Source organism: Chironomus tepperi, unplaced genomic scaffold (assembly GCF_022539635.2).
Source record: "Chironomus tepperi strain 1889 unplaced genomic scaffold, CSIRO-AGI_Ctep_v1 contig_429, whole genome shotgun sequence".
Lineage (NCBI taxonomy): Eukaryota > Metazoa > Arthropoda > Insecta > Diptera > Chironomidae > Chironomus > Chironomus tepperi.
In genome coordinates, this window is record NW_027226551.1 from 126,910 (window position 1) to 146,768 (window position 19,859).

The window sequence follows — 19,859 nt, forward strand, 5'->3', positions numbered from 1 at the left end:
TGAAAATGGAAGAAGGGAATGAAAAAGTTGAGAATTTGTGTTTTTGAGACTGTTAGAGAAGGCGCATTATAATGCTACTTACTTCCTTGCTAGGGACCATAGATGCATTTAAAGTTTTCCAAAAGCTGGATCTGTCTTTAGACGAAGTTTACTTACTTAATTCCTTGACTGGGGCGTACGAGCGCCCATTGTCACGCATAGTGAATGTCTAAATACAGCTCTATCCTTCGAAGCCTTCTGCCAGTTCGTGATATTAAGGACTCTGGCGTCCTTTTCAACACATCCAATTCAGGAATTCATCGGTCTACCGCATAATCTCTCCACAAAGTCTGCAGTTGTGACTATAAGAACTGGGGCATCACTTGGTCTTCTATATACATGGGAACGTCATCTCAAGCGATTAGCACATCGAACTGTCACTATATCTGCATCCTGGAATATAGATAAAGCTCATTATTATGTCTACTTGGGAATTCTTCTCCTTCCTTCACAAGACATAAATCGCTCGTAACACACGTCTCTTAATGACACCAAGTGCACCCTCATCCGCTTGTGGCTTATGTTGAGTTCCAGTTTCCCCAACTTTTTCATACTAGGGTTCTATACTTGTCAAGCTGCTGGCATAAATCACCAAAGATTATCTATTCTTAGTTTCAAAAAAAGAACTTCTTGTCATGAAGGTAGTCTGTGGTCAACTCTTTCATCCAATCTAATGAACTTAATTTCTTTTAAATCAATGATAAAGTCATTCATAGAAATTTTAGAATCAGCCATTGCCCGCAGCCAAGTTGAAAATAAATGAAACATTATCATTTCCACAAAAGAAAAAATTGTTATCAAAACAGAGAAGGAGAAGGAGAGCAAGTTGAAGTTGAGAATGTAAAGATTGTGAGTAGACCATCATCATTTTATGATGCTGTTATGCTTGAATAAGGAGAACAAGAAGTAAAAGAAAAGAAAGAAAATCATCAATCATAAAGGGACCATATAAAACTTTTTCATCATTTTTTTCGTCACAATGGCAAAAAGAAAAATGAATGAAATGAAATGAATGGAATGAGAGACGGAATAAGCAAGAGAAAATTATTACCCAACACCTGTCTAGAAATAAACAAGAGGAGGAAAATGAAATATAGATGGAAAATCTTTTAATGTTGGTGTTGCCATTGTGATATTTTCATTTTCATCTTATGTGCCACATCTTTAGGAGCAGATTGACGAAAAGAAAAATTACGAAAAAAAAAATCGTCTCATTCTGTACCTTTTTTCTTGGTTTCATTGCTTTAATATTAGCACTTATTTACAGTAACATGTGGCTTTGTTAACAATTTGACTTGATTAAATTGAATTGTTAAAGATTTGAGACTGCTTGTGCATGTTTTTTGGGGATTTATTTGGTTTAGATGCTTAACAGAGAGTATTGCACTTGATATTGGTGATTGGCAAGAGGTAATCAACTACTTGGGCTAATATATAGAAGGTCATGGATCTGTTTGGACAACGAAATGATGAAATAAGCAAGTAAATGTGTGATATCAGAATTGTTATTCAAAACATTGAGGCTTAAGGTCACGATTCTCAATATGAGACAGCAGGTTCGTATTTAGGGCTGAAGTAAGCTTTCTCGCTATCGGGATCGGGATATCCCGGGATTTACCGGAATCGGCCATCCCGATCACGATCCCGAAAATTTATCGGAACAGAGATTTCGAAAAAGCATAGGCTGAAGAAGAGGAGGAGTCAAATCCAGCTTTTAAGTGAGAATTTTTCAATTTGCTCGAAGTTTTCGTTGAAAAATCTCAAACCCCCCAATAATTTTTTTGTGATTCATACAATTTCATAAATACCAACCAACCACATCCCCCACTTTCCCTCAAAAAATATCTAGTTCCGTCCCTGTGCAACACCCATTTTTGTTTTATCTTAATCGAGTGTTTAGAGCAGTGGTGGGCAACCTGTGGCACACTATTGTGCTGCGGCAAACACAGTTTACTCTCCACTGCTATAAAGACTCGAGAGGTGGACAACTGGTGTGTCGTGGCACAATAGCGTGCCAAAGGTTGCCTTCCACTGTAACTCTAAAGACTCAAGTTATCACCAAGGTTTGCAGCAAAAAAAAGAAGTTTTCGCACCACTGCGTCATAGCATCGATATTCCATCCCGTAGCGAAGCCTTCTTCATTTATGTCACTCGGGTACATTGTGTTATACTCGAATGTATATAGTTTTGATGGCAATACATCAACATGTTATGAATGTGCCTTGATGGTACCACAACTGCTGTTATTGATCTATTTTGACAGAAAAAATGAGTTTTGATTCAGATTTCTAACAAATAAGCTTCAGCTCAACCTCGTGCCTACAAACAAGGGTTTGATGATCGTGGACGTGGATGTGGTCGCGGTGTAGGCTGTGGTAGAGGTAAAGAACATAGAGTCAAAAAATGAAACCAAAAAGAATGAGTTCCAGTCACCATTGTATCGTTCGTGTCCCTTTAGTGTCCTTGGTGCCCCAATGCTCCCTTTTCCCTCATTCCTGACTACTACCCTAATTTAAGGACTGTTGAAGAATATCCAATTTATTTAAAATTCATTCACAATATTTCATAAAAAGAGCATTTAATTCCTAAAAGTCGTTCAACTCCATAAAACCACAACATGCCTTTCATTACTCAACATGCTTTAAAAATAATATATAAATGCAGAAACAAAAGAAATTTAATTTACGTCTTTCATTTTATTTGATTCGACAAACCATCCATTTGAGTCATACCCACTGACTCACCTTTCCGCTTTTCATTATGAAATCCCTTCTTTTTCTACTATTTATATAGAATTAACAGAACAAAAAACCCTTCCATACTTTCTCTCACATTAAATTTGAGTTGAATAAAAAAAAGCAGCTAAAATAATATAAATTATTTTTTTTATGTTTGATCGATGACTTATGCCATTACCATGACTCATGATATTTTCTCCACTGACTGAGCAAACGTGATGTTGAGTGCCTGAAATTAATACAAAATTATATATTTGCAATTTTTTATTCGAACGATGCATTTGATGAAGAATTAATGGAATTTGAAGATTTGAAGCACAACCAACAATTAAACGTCAAAGATTGACTTTATTTCTGAGGTACACAAGATACAGAAGGGTCCAACAAAGATTCTTCAATACATTATCATGGATCCTACAATACTCTGTCATGGATCATTTAAGTTTCTGCCATGGATCCTTCAAGACTCTTCCATGGATCCTTCAAGACTCTGCCATGGATCCTTCAAGACTCTTCCATGGATCCTTCAAGGCTCGGACACGGAGCCTTCGAGACTCTGCCATGGATCCTTCAAGGCTCGGCCATGGATTCTACAAGGATCAGACACAAATCCTACAAGACTCTTCCATGGATCCTTCAAGGCTCTGTGATGGATTCTTCAAGACTCTGCCATGGATCCTTCAAGACCCTTCCATGGATCCTTCAAGGCTCTGTGATGGATTCTTCAAGACTCTTCCATGGATCCAAAAGAATTCTCTCTCCGTGGCGGAGCCTTCTTCATTTGTGTCGGTCGGGTTTTATTATCTATTTTTGGCAGCCTTATGGACACCAAAGAGAAGAGGCTTACATTAGTACTAATTAAAGCTACTAATAAAAGAAGTATAGACGGAGCCTTAAAAATTATTGGTGGTGCTTCCTTCATTTGTTTCGCTAGTGACCGAATCGACCAATTCGACTAATCTCGAAAATAATATTGGGAAGACTTGGAAAAGTATGGAGTTCAGTAGTAAGAGAGATAAGGCATTTTGCCATATACATTCAAACAATACTTGACAGCTCTGTGGTAGGAGCATGCGACCGAAAATTGTAGCACGTTTGTTCAAATCTCGTACAGAATCCGTTATCCCTAACTTAAAATCAGTGTATATTCATCTTAATGACCAATTCTGATGAGAATGCTCAGTCAATATAGTTGAGTATGCTAGGTGTTCGAGAATACTCATGCAGCATGAAGATCCTGTCGATAGAGATAGTATAACACTTGGAATTGCTAATTGACAAGCGGTAGCCAGCTTCAACTGAGTCACACTCAATCTGTACGACCAGGAAAGTAAGTAAGTAAGTGCTCAGTCTGTTCGAATATTTAAAATTCACTTTTTATGTCAAATCATCCAAAAATTTCATATACAATACCTCACATATCCCTCTAAATTGACCATTATTTTCCCTATTTTACCGCACACAAAGACATTATTAACTAGTCCGTATCGGCGTAGAAACCCAATGCGTATATATTCACACCGTCCATAAAAAGTCTCGTGGGTAGGCTGCTTCGCTTGGCAAATGTTTGATCAGGCTCCAGCAGGTGGCAGGCCAAGCTTCGGGCAATTGTTTGAGGGATCAAGCTCCAGCGGGTAGGCCAAGCTTCGCTTGGCAAATAGCCTTGAGGGATCAAGAGCGGGTAGGCCAAGCTTCGCTTGGCAATGTTTGAGGACTCAGGCTCCAAGCCAAGGCTTGGCACATGTTTGAGGGATCAAGCTCCAGCAGGTAGGCCAAGCTCGCTTGGCAAATGTTTGAGGGATCAGGCTCCAGCGGGTGGCCAAGCTTCGCTTGGCAAATGTTTGAGGGATCAGGCTCCACGGAGGCCAAGCTTCGCCAATTGTTTGAGGGATCAAGCTCCAGCGGGTAAAGCTTCGCTTGGCACATGTTTGGATCAAGCTCCAGCGGGTAGGCCAAGCTTCGCTTGGCAAATGTTTGAGGATCAGGCTCCAGCGGGTAGGCCAAGCTTCGCTTGGCAAATGTTTGAGGGATCAGGCTCCAGCGGGTAGGCCAAGCTTCGACTTGGCAAATGTTTGAGGGATCAGGCTCCAAAGCTTCGCTTGGCAAATGTTTGAGGGATCAGGCTCCAGCGGGTAGGCCAAGCTTGGAGTGGCAATTGTTTGAGTATCAAGCTCCAGCTAAGCTTAAAATGGCACATGTATGATTCATCTTAATGCTCCAGCGGGTAGGCCAAGCTTCGCTTGGCAAATGTTTGAGGATCATGCTCAGTGGGTAAGCTTCGCTTGGCAAATGTTTGAGGGATCAAGCTCCAGCGGGTAGGCCAAGCTTCGCTTGGCACATGTTTGGGGATCAGGCTCCAGCGGGTAGGCCAAGCTTCGCTTGGCAAATATTTGAGGGATCAGGCTCCAGCGGGTAGGCCAAGCTTCGCTTGGCAAATATTTGAGGGATCAAGCTCCAGATGGCAAATGTTTGAGGGATCAAGCTTGGTAGGCCAAGCTTCGCTTAATGTTTGAGGAATCAGGCTCCAGCGGGTAGGCCAAGCTTCGCTTGGCAAATGTTTGGGGGATCAGGCTCCAGCGGGCAGGCCAAGCTTCGCTTGGCACATGTTTGAGGGATCAGGCTCCAGCGTGTAGGCCAAGCTTCGTTTGATACTGTTTGATACTTTTCATACAATGTTCAATGTTTCAAAAATCATAGAAAACATTGATTTTGAGATTTTGTATGAAAACGAAAGTTTTTTGCTTTTTTAGAGCCAACGGCTGTTCCTGCCATGCCCAAAATCTAATCAGCTCTTCTATAGAGCAGCACGGATCGATTGCAAAAAACTAGAAGTCTCTATGATGTCTCGCTATTGAGATTTCTTGCTGATTAACTTGTTTGTTTGCTTGTTTGCTTGTTTGCTTGCTTACAGAAAGCGAATTTTTCGATTCTCTCAGCAATGCCTCAACCAATTTCAAATCTGTTTTTTGATTATGGTGAGGAATTCCAAGCACAAACTTTTTGCGATAGAACAAAACTTGCCATTGTGCTTAGTTTTGCTGAAAAATCCAAAAAACTGGTTTTTCAATCTGAACAAATTCAATACATTCACACGTGAAAACGGTGTGAATATAAAAAACATTGGAAAGAATCAGTGAGCCATTCCTAATTAATATCAGACCATTCAACTATAATAATACTTCATTCGTTCGCTAATCACTATGCTACCCATTAAATTTTAATGAGATTATTATTAGAGTAAATGGTTATGTATGAGCAGGCAGCATTCTTTGTTTTCTGAATTCATTTGCAGATATTACGTAAACAATGTTTTAAATATTGATAAAATGTCACATTGCGGAATTTTTGCATTATAATGGCTTTGACAGTCGACGAGCAGCAGCAGCAGCACAAAAAAAAACTAATTAATTGAAAGCGGATCCAACCAGATGAGGTTGATGGCTACTGACTGATATGCTCTAGTTTACTGTATTTTTTATATTCACACCGTTTTCACGTGTGAATGTATTGAATTTGTTCAGATTGAAAAACCAGTTTTTTGGATTTTTCAGCAAAACTAAGCACAATTGCAAGTTTTGTTATATGGCAAAAAGTTTGTGCCTGGAATTCCTCACCATAATCAAAAAACAGATTTGAAATTGGTTGAGGTATTGCTGTGAAAATCGAAAAATTCGTTTTCTGTAAGCAAGCAAACAAACAAGCAAACAAACAAGCAAGCAAACAAACAAACAAGTTAATCAGCAAGAAATCTCAATAACGAGACATCCTAGAGACTTCTAGTTTTTTGCTATCGATCCGTGCTGATCTATAGAAGAGCTGATTAGATTTTGGGCATGGCAGGTGCAGCAGTTGCTTTAAAAAGCAAAAAACTTTCGTTTTCATACAAAATTTCAAAATCAATGTTTTCTATGATTTTTGAAACTTTGAACATTAAATGAAAATTATCAAAGTGCAAAGCGAAGCTTGGCCTCCCCGCTGGAGCCTGAATCCTCAAACATTTGCCAAGCAAAGCTTGGCCTATTATGGAGCCTGATCCTCAAACATTTGCCAAGGAAGCTTGGCTGGAGCCTGATCCTCAAACATTTGCCAAGCGAAGCTTTGCTGGAGCCTGATCCTCAAAATTTGCTGCCTACCCGCTGTGCCCCGACAAAGCCTCAAAATTTTTCGATTTTTCAACAAGTCGGAAACTATACAAACATTTGCCAAGCGAAGCTTGGCCTACCCGCTGGAGCCTGATCCCTCAAACATTTGCCAAGCGAAGCTTTTTGACAAATTTTGAAATGTTTGACAATTTTTAAAATTTTCGACGAATTTTAAAATTTTTGACAAATTTTGAAATTTTTTACAAACTTTGAAATTTTTGGCAAGTTTTGAAAATTTTGACAAATTTTGAAATTTTTGACAAATTTTGAAATATTTGAAATTTTTGAAAAATTTTGAAGTTTTTGAACAATTTTGAAATTTTTGGCAAGTTTTAAAATTTTTGACAAGTATGGACGGTGTGAATATATCTGCATTGGGTTTCTACCCGATACACTAGTTTTTTAATTGTTTTGATACACTCACGTGTATCAATTGTGTATCAATGTCATAAATTATATATTTAAGCTATTATTTCTCTTTAATGATTTTTTAGGTTTTGAAAAATGTTAATTTACATAATATTGAAATATTGTAGGGCGGCCATTTGATGTATTATTGCCGGGACGCTGCTGTACTTTTGAAATTTGCTGTGAAAGCCCCTAAATGTCCCGATTTTTCAACATGTGGGAAATTGCATACAAATTTTGAAATTTTTGACAAATTTTGAAATTTTTGACAAATTTTGACATTTTTGACAAATTTTGAAATTTTTGACAAATTTTGACATTTTTGACAAATTTTGAAATTTTTAGCAAATTTTGAAATTTTTGACAAATTTTGAAATTTTTAACAAATTTTGAAATTTTTGACAAATTTTGAAATTTTTGACAAATTTTGAAATTTTTAACAAATTTTGAAATTTTTGCAAATTTTGAAATTTTTGACAAATTTTGAAATTTTTGAAATTTTTGACATATTTTGAAATTTTTGACAAATTTTGAATTTTTTGACAAATTTTGAAATTTTTGGCAATTTTTGAAAATTTAGAAAAATTTTGAAATTTTAGAAAAAATTTTGACAAATTTTGAACATTTTCGTTTTGAAGGTTCGGGTTCAAGCCAAGGACTGAAAATATTTTTTTTTTTTTTTTGGAATTTCAATTATTTTCTGCATTTTTTTGCAAGTTCCCAACCTAATTTAAGTAGTTCTTTGAATATTAAGACTCAAAATAGTCCAAAAAGAGCCCCATTAGTGCCAAACTTAGAAGTGTCCCGATTTTTTCCAAAAGTGTCCCGATATTTTGTGAAAATCCTTTGGCCACCCTAAAATATTGTAATGACTTTTTGATTAATATCTAATGATTAGGGTGGATGTAAATGATGTTTATATAAAAAAGAGAGGAAGTTTTCCATTTGAAATACTGAATTAATTTGGATTTTCAATTAAATGTCATTGGAAAAAAGTTAAAAATTTGCATGAAATTAGGTAAAATTATCCAAATTTGTAGGCATATCGAAGAAGATGTACTTATGGCCTTAATTAAGTACAATTTTAGGACTGAATAAAAGTGAGGTGGTGGCATAATAGTTTAATAACTGACAGAATAAATTTATTAACTTACTTCTTTCGCTGGCCGTACAGATCAAGTGTGATCCATGGTCCTCAGTTGGCTACATTCTAAGAGCTCTTTGGTCGTCCTCGAGTTATTAATCAATATAATTGGATATGCTCAATTTTATATACATAGTAGGGGTGTCGAAACCCAAATCTGAAAGGTTTTAGGACTTGAGTTCGACACCCCTAATACATACTCGTGATTACACCTGGGGCATATTGACTTCATGTGGCACACAGACTTCCCACCTTCATATTCTGAAAGCTTAAAACTAATACTGGTACATCTAGAGCTAGTCAATCAGAATTTAAATTTTGGTTGAATATTCAAATTTTTTATTCATAAAAAATAGAATTAAGCTTCAATAACAATTGGTTATTAATTATTAGTACTCTGCTGGATATTCAACATCTTTAGCAATCACTTAACCAAAAATGTCGTTATCGTCAATGAGTTCATGATCGATGAATTCGTCATCTGTGATTGCAGAGAATGAACTTCTTTTAGTTGTTGTTGTTGTCTTAGGTACGCTCCTATCATTTACTTCTGCCATCTTCTGAACATCACCAATCAATGTGCTTATCATCATTTTTAAGCTGTCAATTCTTCGATTAACGTCAGCAATCTCAATCTTCATATGATCCAAATTAGACTGCGTATTCTTCGACATTGCTGTAATATCGCCAGACAGCTCACTAACCTTTATTACCAAACTATCCTCATTTTGGAATTTCAAATTCGCTGCTTTAATTCGTCTTTCGAATGATGTCAAATTAGAAAATGTGGAACCTTTTATTTCATTTGTAAGATTATTGAGTCGTTGACTAAAATGTCTAAGGAATGTTCGTGACGAAAGCTCTGACTCGAGATTATTTAGCTGATAATTCAATCGAGTATATGTGGAATCCTTGCACATTGTATATGCTTCTTGAGCTAAGGCTTTAACATCTGTCAGACTATTTGCTGCGTTTTTATCGATGCATGGATTTAATCTTAAGTATAAGTAAGACAGACTACTTAAATTAGTAAAGACATTCGATTCAATGTGGACAATTTTAGAAGATAGCCAAATGACCTTTAAATTTATATTGAAATCGAAGGTACCGGCTTCAATAACCTGAATATCATTTGCGCACAAATCAAGAGATTCGAGTTTAGGGAAAACCTTTAAATCAGCTTGGTGGATCTCCTTAATGTGACCTCTATTAATGTCAATTAGCTTAATATTTTTGAAGAACTTATCTATGCCACGTGGGAAATATTGAATATTATGGCTGTTGGAATAATCAAAAATCGCTAAAACATCATCATGAGTCTTTCCAAGGCTATGATTTGTGCTTACTGAAGTGATTTCTGTTTCGGGTGAAATTATATTCAATACGTTTTCTATTTTGCATGTATACACTGTTCCAATCGGGATACTCCATTTACTATAACGATCTATATAGTCACAATCTAGATGCACGCATGTTGACAGATACAGCAGTGATGATAATTGAAGAAGTATACTGATCAAGAAAAAAATTCTTATTAATTGATAGATTTAAGGAACAAATGCACTCACTAAAAAAACTTCATTATATTTCACTTCGATCAAGTCTATATGCTTCTATAAATGATAATATGATGATGCCTCCAAGCCGGACAATAAAACACTGACAAGATCGGTATGAAAATCGTCCAATTTAAACAAATATTTTCTGATAAAGTATTATGTTAATAATTATTTATTCTCAGAATAGAAAATGCGACAGAATCTGTCGGCGATTAAGAATTTCTTCATAAAAATAAACAACTTAATGTGTTATGTTTTTTATAGGAATCATCTGAAATTGATAAGAATAAATTTTAATTTCTGATGAAATTCACAGACGTTCATAGCAGAGCAGACCAAGGTCATTAAGGTGCCCGGCTGAGAAACTACTAACCCCGCAGTACTTGGCGGTATTTGGCGGTATTTGTATGGATACCGCGGTACACTGCGAAGACTCTTATCCTGGGAAGGTGCCTAAGGGCGTAGTCAGAAATGTTTTGAGGGCAGAGCGTGGGAGTATTGAATTTTTGTCAAAGTGTGGGTCACGAAACTTACTTACATACTAACTTACTTACTGGAACCTTGACTGACTCTGTTGCTAGCTGTTTGACAAAGCTTTTACAAATTCTCAGTTTTGACATCTAACTGGCATTCCTTCATAACCGTCCTACTCCATGTTGCTCTTGGAGCACCTGGACGCCTTTTCCCTTGTGAATTCCAAACAAGGGCAGTATAGAAAGCTTGTGCCTCACCCCCAGCTACAACATTATTCCGTTTTCGAAGTTTGTGACCTATCCAGCCATATTTACGCAAATTGTACTTCTCGATTGATGTCCTCCTGGCCAGTTCTTTTTAATAAAACTTGATTCGATGGCCATTCCGTTGGATCCCCAGTCCACAAGATTCTGAGAGTGGGTCACAAAAGTTAGTTTCTAACTCTTAACTCACGGGCTAGATTCCCGTCATTATTTTAGTAATTTTTGGAAAGTTACGTTAAATCTGCTTCTTAGTTGAAGTAAGAATTAAGCAACGAGATGTATAGGAATGAATCTTGAATGATGTAGTTAGGAATAAGGAAGCTTGCATGAGCTGTAAATTGTATCGCGAAGGGTTTTCAATGGAATGGACTTGAATATATCTTCTTTATTATAATCACCCAATACCTTTGCTGATGACAAGAACGGAAGCCATGTGAAGCCATTTTATGAAGCCATAAATTGAGGGGTATTAGGGGGAATGGGGGAGTAATGTGAAGTTATGTGAAGTCGTGTGAAGCTGAAAATTCTAAAAATGAGTGCCACGGGCGATCCCGATACTCTTGTTGTATATATTGACATAAGGCATAAGGTATGGCTGTTGTCCATCACTACGCATCTGTAGAACATCATTCACTGCACAAAACACTGTGGATCCACCAGAAATACCTTTTAATTCCAAAATATCTACATGGCGAATCCAACAAAAATCCAAAAATTTAATGAAACTCCCATTTTTTTATATTGTCCATTCCATAGTGCCTACGATGATAAAACATTGATTAAATCAGAGAGAGATTTCATCTTTAATAATATGAAGGAACAAAAAAATTGATTCTTGCATAAAAAATTCAATTTATATTCACAGAATATTCTTTATTGAAAATGATGTGGACTGACTTTCCATTTATTTGATAAAAATGAACCCTTTTTATACAATTTTTTTTTTATATCAGACATCCAAGGCCAGTACTTAAAATTAATTTAATTATTATTCGAAAATTTCCATTCAATATCCAATTTGCAAGCATAAAAGGAACAAGAATTTCTTAATCTCTTCGAATTCAATCGAATTATTTTTTTTCTGCTAATGTAAGCAGATTAATTTTAACTGATTGAACTGATTGAGATCTAAATTGCAAGAAATCAAACAACATTACAGCTACATTTGTGTACCTTTTTTTCCTGCCTGCCTCCTATTTATGTTCCATATCACTTACATCAGCAATTTTCTTTTTACAACTTTATTTTTTTCCAATTCTTTTTTTTTGTGATCAACACTAAATTACACAAAAATGAGTCATGTACTGATGTGCCCGAGTAGCACAAATGATGAGGAGTCAGCTATCTAGATTTAAGGAGCTCTATTTGACAGCCAATTGGATGGCTCCTTTATTTGGCAGCTTTATGGATACCATATTAGTAGTCTTATGGGTAAGTCATTGCAGATGGGGCTGATCATGTATATAGACACTCACAGGATACCCCAGTTTAGGGTGCCATATGAAAAGAAGTAAAGGAACTAATCCCTAATATAATAATAATAGGCAGAGATCGTAGGCTAGACTGTCAAACAATAGGTCTCTGGATCCCAGCCAAGGAAGTGAAGATAAGTCGAGAGGAATTCCGAACTGACCAGGAATTCCTGGAAGGATAGAACCGGTACTAAATGTTCTTCTCTGAGCACGGTAATAGTTCCAAGCATATAGCTTGCCCCAGCAAAGTATGTAAGTGGAAGTAAGTAAGCCACAAGCTCATAAGGCTGGGCTCATCATGCATTATGTATGTAATATGGATGCTACATGAAAGTGACACAAAGAACTTCAATTTAGGTGTCAATAAAGGAGCTTTACCAGAGCCTCAAAACCTTCCCTACTGACCCCATCTTAACTTATGTGACTTAACTTATGTCACTCGGGGTGCCGTACACAATGTTTTACATTTAAAGTAAAAAAAAATCCACGTGTAATCTTTAGGCATTATTTTTTTGCCAATTGGCCTTCTTTTTAAATAAAATATTTTTTCTTTCTTCTTGCTTTTTTATGTGCCAGCCTCCTTTGTGAAACTTTATGTTTAATCAACAAACAAAAAAAAAGGAATGAACAAAAAAAAATGTTGTTTTATTGTGCAATTTTCTTTTAACTACATAAAATAAGAGGTGATTTGGTGGAAATTTTGGATGTCTATATGGGTACTGAAGCTTCATTTGCTGACAATAGTGTGATTATTATACTTAATTTGCTGGTTGTACAGATCAAGTATGATCCATGATTTCCTTAGATGGCTCCCAAAGCTGGTTCTATCGCTGGCTTCAATCTGTCAATTATCAATTCCATTTTCAGCCCTATCTCTATCAACAGCTTTCTTATAAGAGTCCTTTGGTCATAGCTTACATAAGGCTTGCCTACAAACCCAAATTCGGATGGTTTAATTTAGTGCTTCTCGAAGTATGCATCGGGAAACAACTCCAAGCTATTCAAGATTTCACATGGATGCAGCTCCATTTATTAATTATTCTATCATTGACGGACTCTTATATGAACTGGATTGGAGCCTTTATCATTTATGTCTCTCGATCACTAGGTCGCAACACCATCTTAAGCTTGTCAAAAAATGCTTGGAATTAGCCTCACAAGCTTCATGTCGAACAGTGCTGAAAAAATGTCAACTGAACGAATGTACCGAGAATTTGTGCAAACTAGGTGACAGAGCCAGCAAATAGCAGTACATAGCAATAGAATCAGGTGGAAAGCGTTTTGTAATTACCTTGGCTTCAATTCGGAGCTTTTTCGGAGCATGATTCCAGTAAGTAAGGTAACAGAGCCTGCAACAGAGTCAAATAGAAAGCATTTTGTTTTAACTTAAGTTCCACATAGGATCACGATTGCAGTAAGTAAGTAAGTATGTCCCAAAGCAAATATATAGTCTGCAGACTCCATTCAGTATCCGAGACGACTTCGAGCTTGGCTTTTAAATGGTAAATTCGTCGCTTGCTGAAAACTTTGAGAACCACTGGTTTACCTCAGCAAAAACATCAGCAGCACCAACTCTGAAATCGAAAAATTCGTCTGGGAAAAAACAAGCAAGCAAAAAAAGGAAGCCGAATCAAGGATAAAATCAAAGAAAGAGAAAAAGTATATGAATATATAGGAATACATGCCTCATGCATTACTTTTGCCTTACAAAACAAGATTTCGATATTACTTTTGGCTCAATATAATCAAATTCTATTTACTTTTTTTCTCCATCCTCATTTGTATTCAGCACCATAATTTCTTCATGCTCCTTTTTACAATTCCAAATTGCCTGACTATAGTTTGAATTCAGGCTTTTTTTATATTTCTCTCTTACTTCTGCTGCTGCTTATTCCATGGGAAAAAATATTGTAAGGTATTTATAAGGCATGAATAAAAAAAAGCGTTATAAAAGGTTTGAATAGTGGCTGTTTCATATTGATAGAGCGCATACAGCATACTAATTCTATAGTTTATGTAAAGTACTCGCGTTTAATGTTAAGGATGTCTTGAACCATTCATAACTTTTAATGGCATTATTTATTCTTAATTTTAATTTAATTTGAATTTAAAGGGTAGGCAAATTTATTGAAATGTTTATAGACTTACTTGATAAATAAGAACTTAATATTTGGAATAAATTGAAAAGGTAGCATTTGAGGAACTTTAAGATTGTTTGCTTATGATGTATACAGTATTTAAAAAGGGTTGGGAAATCTTATAGAATCTTCTTATACGTATACCTTAATATTTATAACTTATTGAAGGAGCTTGAATTTAATTTTTTTGATCAAAATTTAATTAAAGACCTTTTCTGAATTTGGAACATAATCAATCCAAAATCTGGTCGCAGGCTGGCGTGACTCTGGAATGATTTATACCAAAACCAGCATCAAGTCAGAGTCATACCGCATTGAGCTTTATTTTTGATCGGTTAACCGATTTGTGCTATTCGGGCTTAGATTAGACTCAAATTCAATTATGTGCAGATTTATTGTTTAATGCTCCTGCCTTATGAGCAGGAAATACTATAATCAATATTCAATTGAACCATACTCTTTATACTTAAAGTTAGAATTGGAATCTGAACCACTTACATTTACGTTACAATTCGTTTTCCCAAGATTCCATCAATTTTAAAAATCAGATATCCTTTTGGATTTACATATCTAGCAATAGAGACACATTATTCCCCAAGAACCTCAAAACTGTACCCAACACAATACGCGAAAGAGAAAAAGGGAACCGAAAATTAGAAATGATCTGGGTTTGAATCCAGGATCTTTGGCACGTAAGGCTAAGGCTTTACCATTTAGACCACTGATTATATTTTAACACTAGTTGACCAAGAGTAAATAACTGTAAAAATAACAGACAGTCTGGAAGGAATAATAAATTACCATAAAGCACAAGTAAGTCACAAGTAAGTCAATCGACCCAAAATCTGGCCCCAGACTGACGTGATACTGACTTAACGCCAGATTCGGTTCATAAATCTGACACCATGCTAGAGTCATGTAAAGTGGACAAAAAAAAGTTATAACCAGTTGATGGCAAGTTATTGTCCAGTTAATGACCGCTTAACTGATTAAAACAGTAGACTCTAATTCAATATTGCTTCGAACACTGTCAGGTACTATGTGTAGCAAAAACAATTAAAAGTAATTAATTGGACCTACAAATTAGTTTTATCTAGTTTAATCTCAATTTTTTTTATCGCTCATCATTGGCAAATGAATCCATTCCAGGAAGCATAAAGATAATTTTCTAAAGATATTCAACAGAATTTCGACTTTTTTTTCATTCACAAGAATTTAAATTCCTCTCGACTAACTGGCAATAATAACGAAAAAAATATTCTCGTGTCTGGCAAGCACAAATTGTTAACTCAGATAGAAATATACATAGTGGAACAGCCAAAAGGTGAAAGTTTTGCAATAATTTATCATAGTTTTAATTTCTGTTCGTTTTTTTGTCATCGTTATCATTTTTGCTACTGCTGCTTTTGAAATCTCTCGTTTAATATTTACTCTTATTTTTTCCGTTCATTCCTTCTTTCTACCCTTAGACTTAACTCTCTCTTTACTTAACCACCTACCTAACAATGTTGCTATAAATTATGTCATATTGAAACAAGCTTGAGCATCTCTTTTTGTGTTGTGAATTGCAGGTATTGGACATTTCGAAAATTGTCATAGAATCTTAGGAGGCGAAAGGTATAGAAATGACCAAAAATCCAGGTCCAAGCAAGCGTGATTCTCGTCCAAGTCCAAATTCAATGGAATCCGATCTCATGGCAGAGTCAAATTGAATTTAATGGCAATAAAAGACTTAGAATATTCGGAATTTATGCCTATCGCGTGAAAAGAATCTCAAGTAGGGGTCCGAAAATTACCGGTAATCGGGATTTGACGGTAACGGATATTTACCGGTAATTACCGGTGATTACCGGTAATATCCGTATATTCCGACTATAAATATCCGAATATTTAGGGTAAAATTTTTTTTTATTTTTGGTCACTTTTTTTGTCATTTTTGAAAAAAGCTATTTGTAAACGATTTTAGAGGATGACTTGTATAGAAGAGATATTGCATTAAAACTTTTGACTATTGGACTTCATGCAGTTTAAAATTTTCAAAAGAAAAAATTTGAAAATTAACCGAAATTTGGTCAGTTTTTGTTTCATCCTGATTCAGACTGATTTTCAGATGTAATTTTTTGGTATTTTTTTTCAACAGTAAGCAAATAAAAGTTCTTAAAATATCCAAATATCCAATGCTCACTGCGAAAAAATGTGACCAAATATTACATTTGACTTTGAAAATTATATATCTTGGAATTGACAAGTTTAAAAATTCTTTTGGAAATATCCTCAATATATGTTAGTTTAAAACACTTTCAAACATATTTGAACAAAACTGCGAAGAGTAATAAGCATTAAAAGTTTTAAAAAATTAAAAATGTCTAAAAATAACTTTTTTATCCTTAACAAAAAAATAAACTGCGGTCTTAATATATGAATTTTTAAAAAATTCGTTAAAAATCTGTTACCGCTGGATAATCCATAGAAATGAACGGTAACGGTAATGGATATTACCGGTAATTACCGGTAACGGACGGTACGGATATCCGTCATTCGGACCCCTAATCTCAAGCCAATACACACTATTGACAGTGGTGAGCAACCTGTGTGTCGAGACACAATAGTGTGCATTTATGGGCAATTTATATGCCGTTATACACTGGTATGTATTGCTAGGCAACCTTTATGACTCAGCACATTGTTGTGCAGCGGAGAGGAACCAATATGTCACGACATACTGGTGTGCAGTTGTGAGTAACCTATATGCCCTAATACATTAGAGTGCAATAGTGGACAACCTTAATTTTGCAGTTAACTGGTGTACATTAGCGGGTACCCTAAAGCAATGGTAGACTGGATTGCAGTGGTGGCGAATTTATATGTTATGATTAACTGGTGGACAGTGGTAAGCAACTTGTAAATTTCGGGACACTGGGCGGTCTTTACGTCGCAGTACAATGATGTCCCGTGGTAGGAAACTTGTATTTGCCGGTACACGGATGTGTAGTGGTGGACAACGTATATGTCACGACTTACTGTGGTTCAGTGGGTGGCAACTTATTTGTCGACCTTTGATATGCAGTCATGAGCAACCTTTATGCCGCAGAACACTGGTGTGCAGTCTTGAGTAATATATGTGTTGCGGTACACTGATCTTCAGTGATGGGAAACCTAATGTCGCGACACACTGGTGCAGTAATGGGAAGCAACCCCATATGGGTATGCAACCCATATACTGCGACTCACTGATGATCAATGCTGTGCAACCTAGATAAAGCGACACTCTGTTGACATCAAGTTGACAGTATGTAGACATCCAGTTGCCATGACTTGACTTATAAATAAAATGTTCAAGCTACAATAATTTTTATTTAATAATTTCCTTCCTAACTTACTTTTTCAAGCTCAATGTATAGTTTAAAGGAATTCAAATAATGATTTGTATAGTAAGTATACACAACAAAAGCATAAGCATCTAGAGTAAGTATTCCTTTCTATAATGACAGCAACAACAACATCTTCTATGTTTCCCACTTGTAACTTCCCATTCGTGTGTAATCCTTCTTGCTCTTTATGGCATAAAAAATTGAAAAGTTGATTAAATTTTTAAAAAACCGTAAAAAAGTGGTTAAAATGACAGAATGTTTTAGGTTATGTTTCATCCCCATACATACCGTTTATGTTTTTTTTATTTTAAATTGACATTAAATGAACATGCATACATTCATCTGTCTATATCCGTATATGAGTAAGGTGCTCATGAATCCTTAAACACTCATTTTAACACATAAAAAATTGAAAACTGTCGTTCCATTTTCATGTCAATAAAAAATTGAAATCAACTGCATACAATCGCTGCTATACGGAATGAGGATATAATAGTACATGTGATGTGACTGAATATATATCTATTTCATGGTATGTTTAAAAATTGAATTTCAATACACTCTTTAGTGCTCTATTTATCTAGTGGTTGTTGGGATTTTATCGATTTGTCCAAGGATATAGTAAATATAACTTAGTTCCATAAAAAGATGTTTAAAGTAAACATATTGATATTTACTGCATTATTTGCTGTAAAATTTATTCATCTACGATGGGGGTCAAGGGTAATAAAATCATGTTTGTAGCTGCAGATTTGGAACATATTTTGGATTGTTGACTTAAATCGCAACGCGTGGCTTTGTATCATGGCATTTCCAAAAATTTATAGCGACACACAGTTTGGACAAGCAATCAATTTCCACAAAGTAGGTGACAGAGCCTAAAGGTATTTAAATCCGACTTTTAAGATGGGCAAGAGATCGCGTGGTAGGCCAAAGAACTCATGGAAAGTAGCTGTCGATTGAGATAGTGTCACACTTGGAATTGGTAATTGCCAAGCGGTAGTCAGCGATAAAGTAAGCTTCAGGTGTCGACTGTAAGGTGACAGGTCCATTGAAGCCAGCGAAGTAAGTAACTAAGGTGACAGAGCCAGCAACAGAGTCAGCTGAGAACTTGTTTGCAATTGGTTCCATGTGTTCCAGACTCCAAAATTCCATAGATTCAATGTGATATAGCAAATTTCACTAGATACAACAAATTCTGTAAATTAATCCAAAGATTGTATGGATTCCTGATAAAAAACATAGAATCTAGGATACCACGAACTAATCCATAATTTCATGGTTCCATTGATTTGGTAAAAAATCCATATTCAAATGATTTCCATAAATTTTTCCATTTATCCACAAATTCCAAATTCCATGGAATCCATAGTTTCAGGGATTGATCCGATCACTCATCTAGTAATTCTTTCACGATCCCACCTAAGAACTTGTAATAGATATATACAAAGATTATTGCTAAATTTGCATTTATACCAACCTTAGGTTGCTTTTTTTACCTCAAAAGTCTTTCATGGGAATCGAACTTAATCCTGTTCAATTTTGAATTTTTACACATCGTAAACACTATGCAGAATAGTTGAGAGGCCAGTCTCTGGTGGGAATAGAACCCACACACTAACAATCGAGTGATACATATATCCAGTTTGTTGCCCAACCATTCGGCAACAGAGGACTTAATCTCGCTCTGACAGATTTGCCTCTATATTCTTCAAAATCCCAAATGCCATTCTCCTCTAACACCACATACCCTTAGAAAAAGGTAAAATGCATTTTAATCTGTTAACTAATCATTTATGTACAAAGACAGCATAACAAAGAGAATATAAACTGCGTCTTAATGAATCTGTCAACCTTGTATTTGTTCACAACTTCATACACCATCCATTCAACTCGAAATTTCCAAACGTTCAGGAATAAAATAAAGGAAAAGAAGAATGAAAATCTATAAAAAGGGAATGAGATTAACAACAACAGCAAAAAAAAAATGGAAGTGAAGAAAAATGAAAACGTAAAGAGGAGTAAGACGAAGAACTGAAAGGAGAGAAAGAAGTAAGTGATACTGACTTACAGTATCACCGTACGTGATATAATTTCAAATCCTATTTTCA

The 19,859-nt window shown here is 35.7% G+C and overlaps 1 protein-coding gene across 1 annotated transcript; it reads right to left on the reverse strand.

Annotated features, from left to right (window-relative positions):
• Window positions 1–8,840: 8,840 nt before the first annotated feature.
• LOC139097726 (leucine-rich repeat transmembrane protein FLRT2-like) lies at window positions 8,841–10,121 on the reverse strand. Its single transcript, XM_070649676.1, has 2 exons — window positions 10,040–10,121; window positions 8,841–9,983 (listed from the first exon to the last, which is right to left on the reverse strand). The coding sequence occupies exons 1-2, from the start codon at window positions 10,051–10,053 to the stop codon at window positions 8,900–8,902; spliced, it is 1,098 nt and encodes a 365-aa protein (XP_070505777.1). The 5' UTR covers window positions 10,054–10,121; the 3' UTR covers window positions 8,841–8,899.
• Window positions 10,122–19,859: the final 9,738 nt, after the last annotated feature.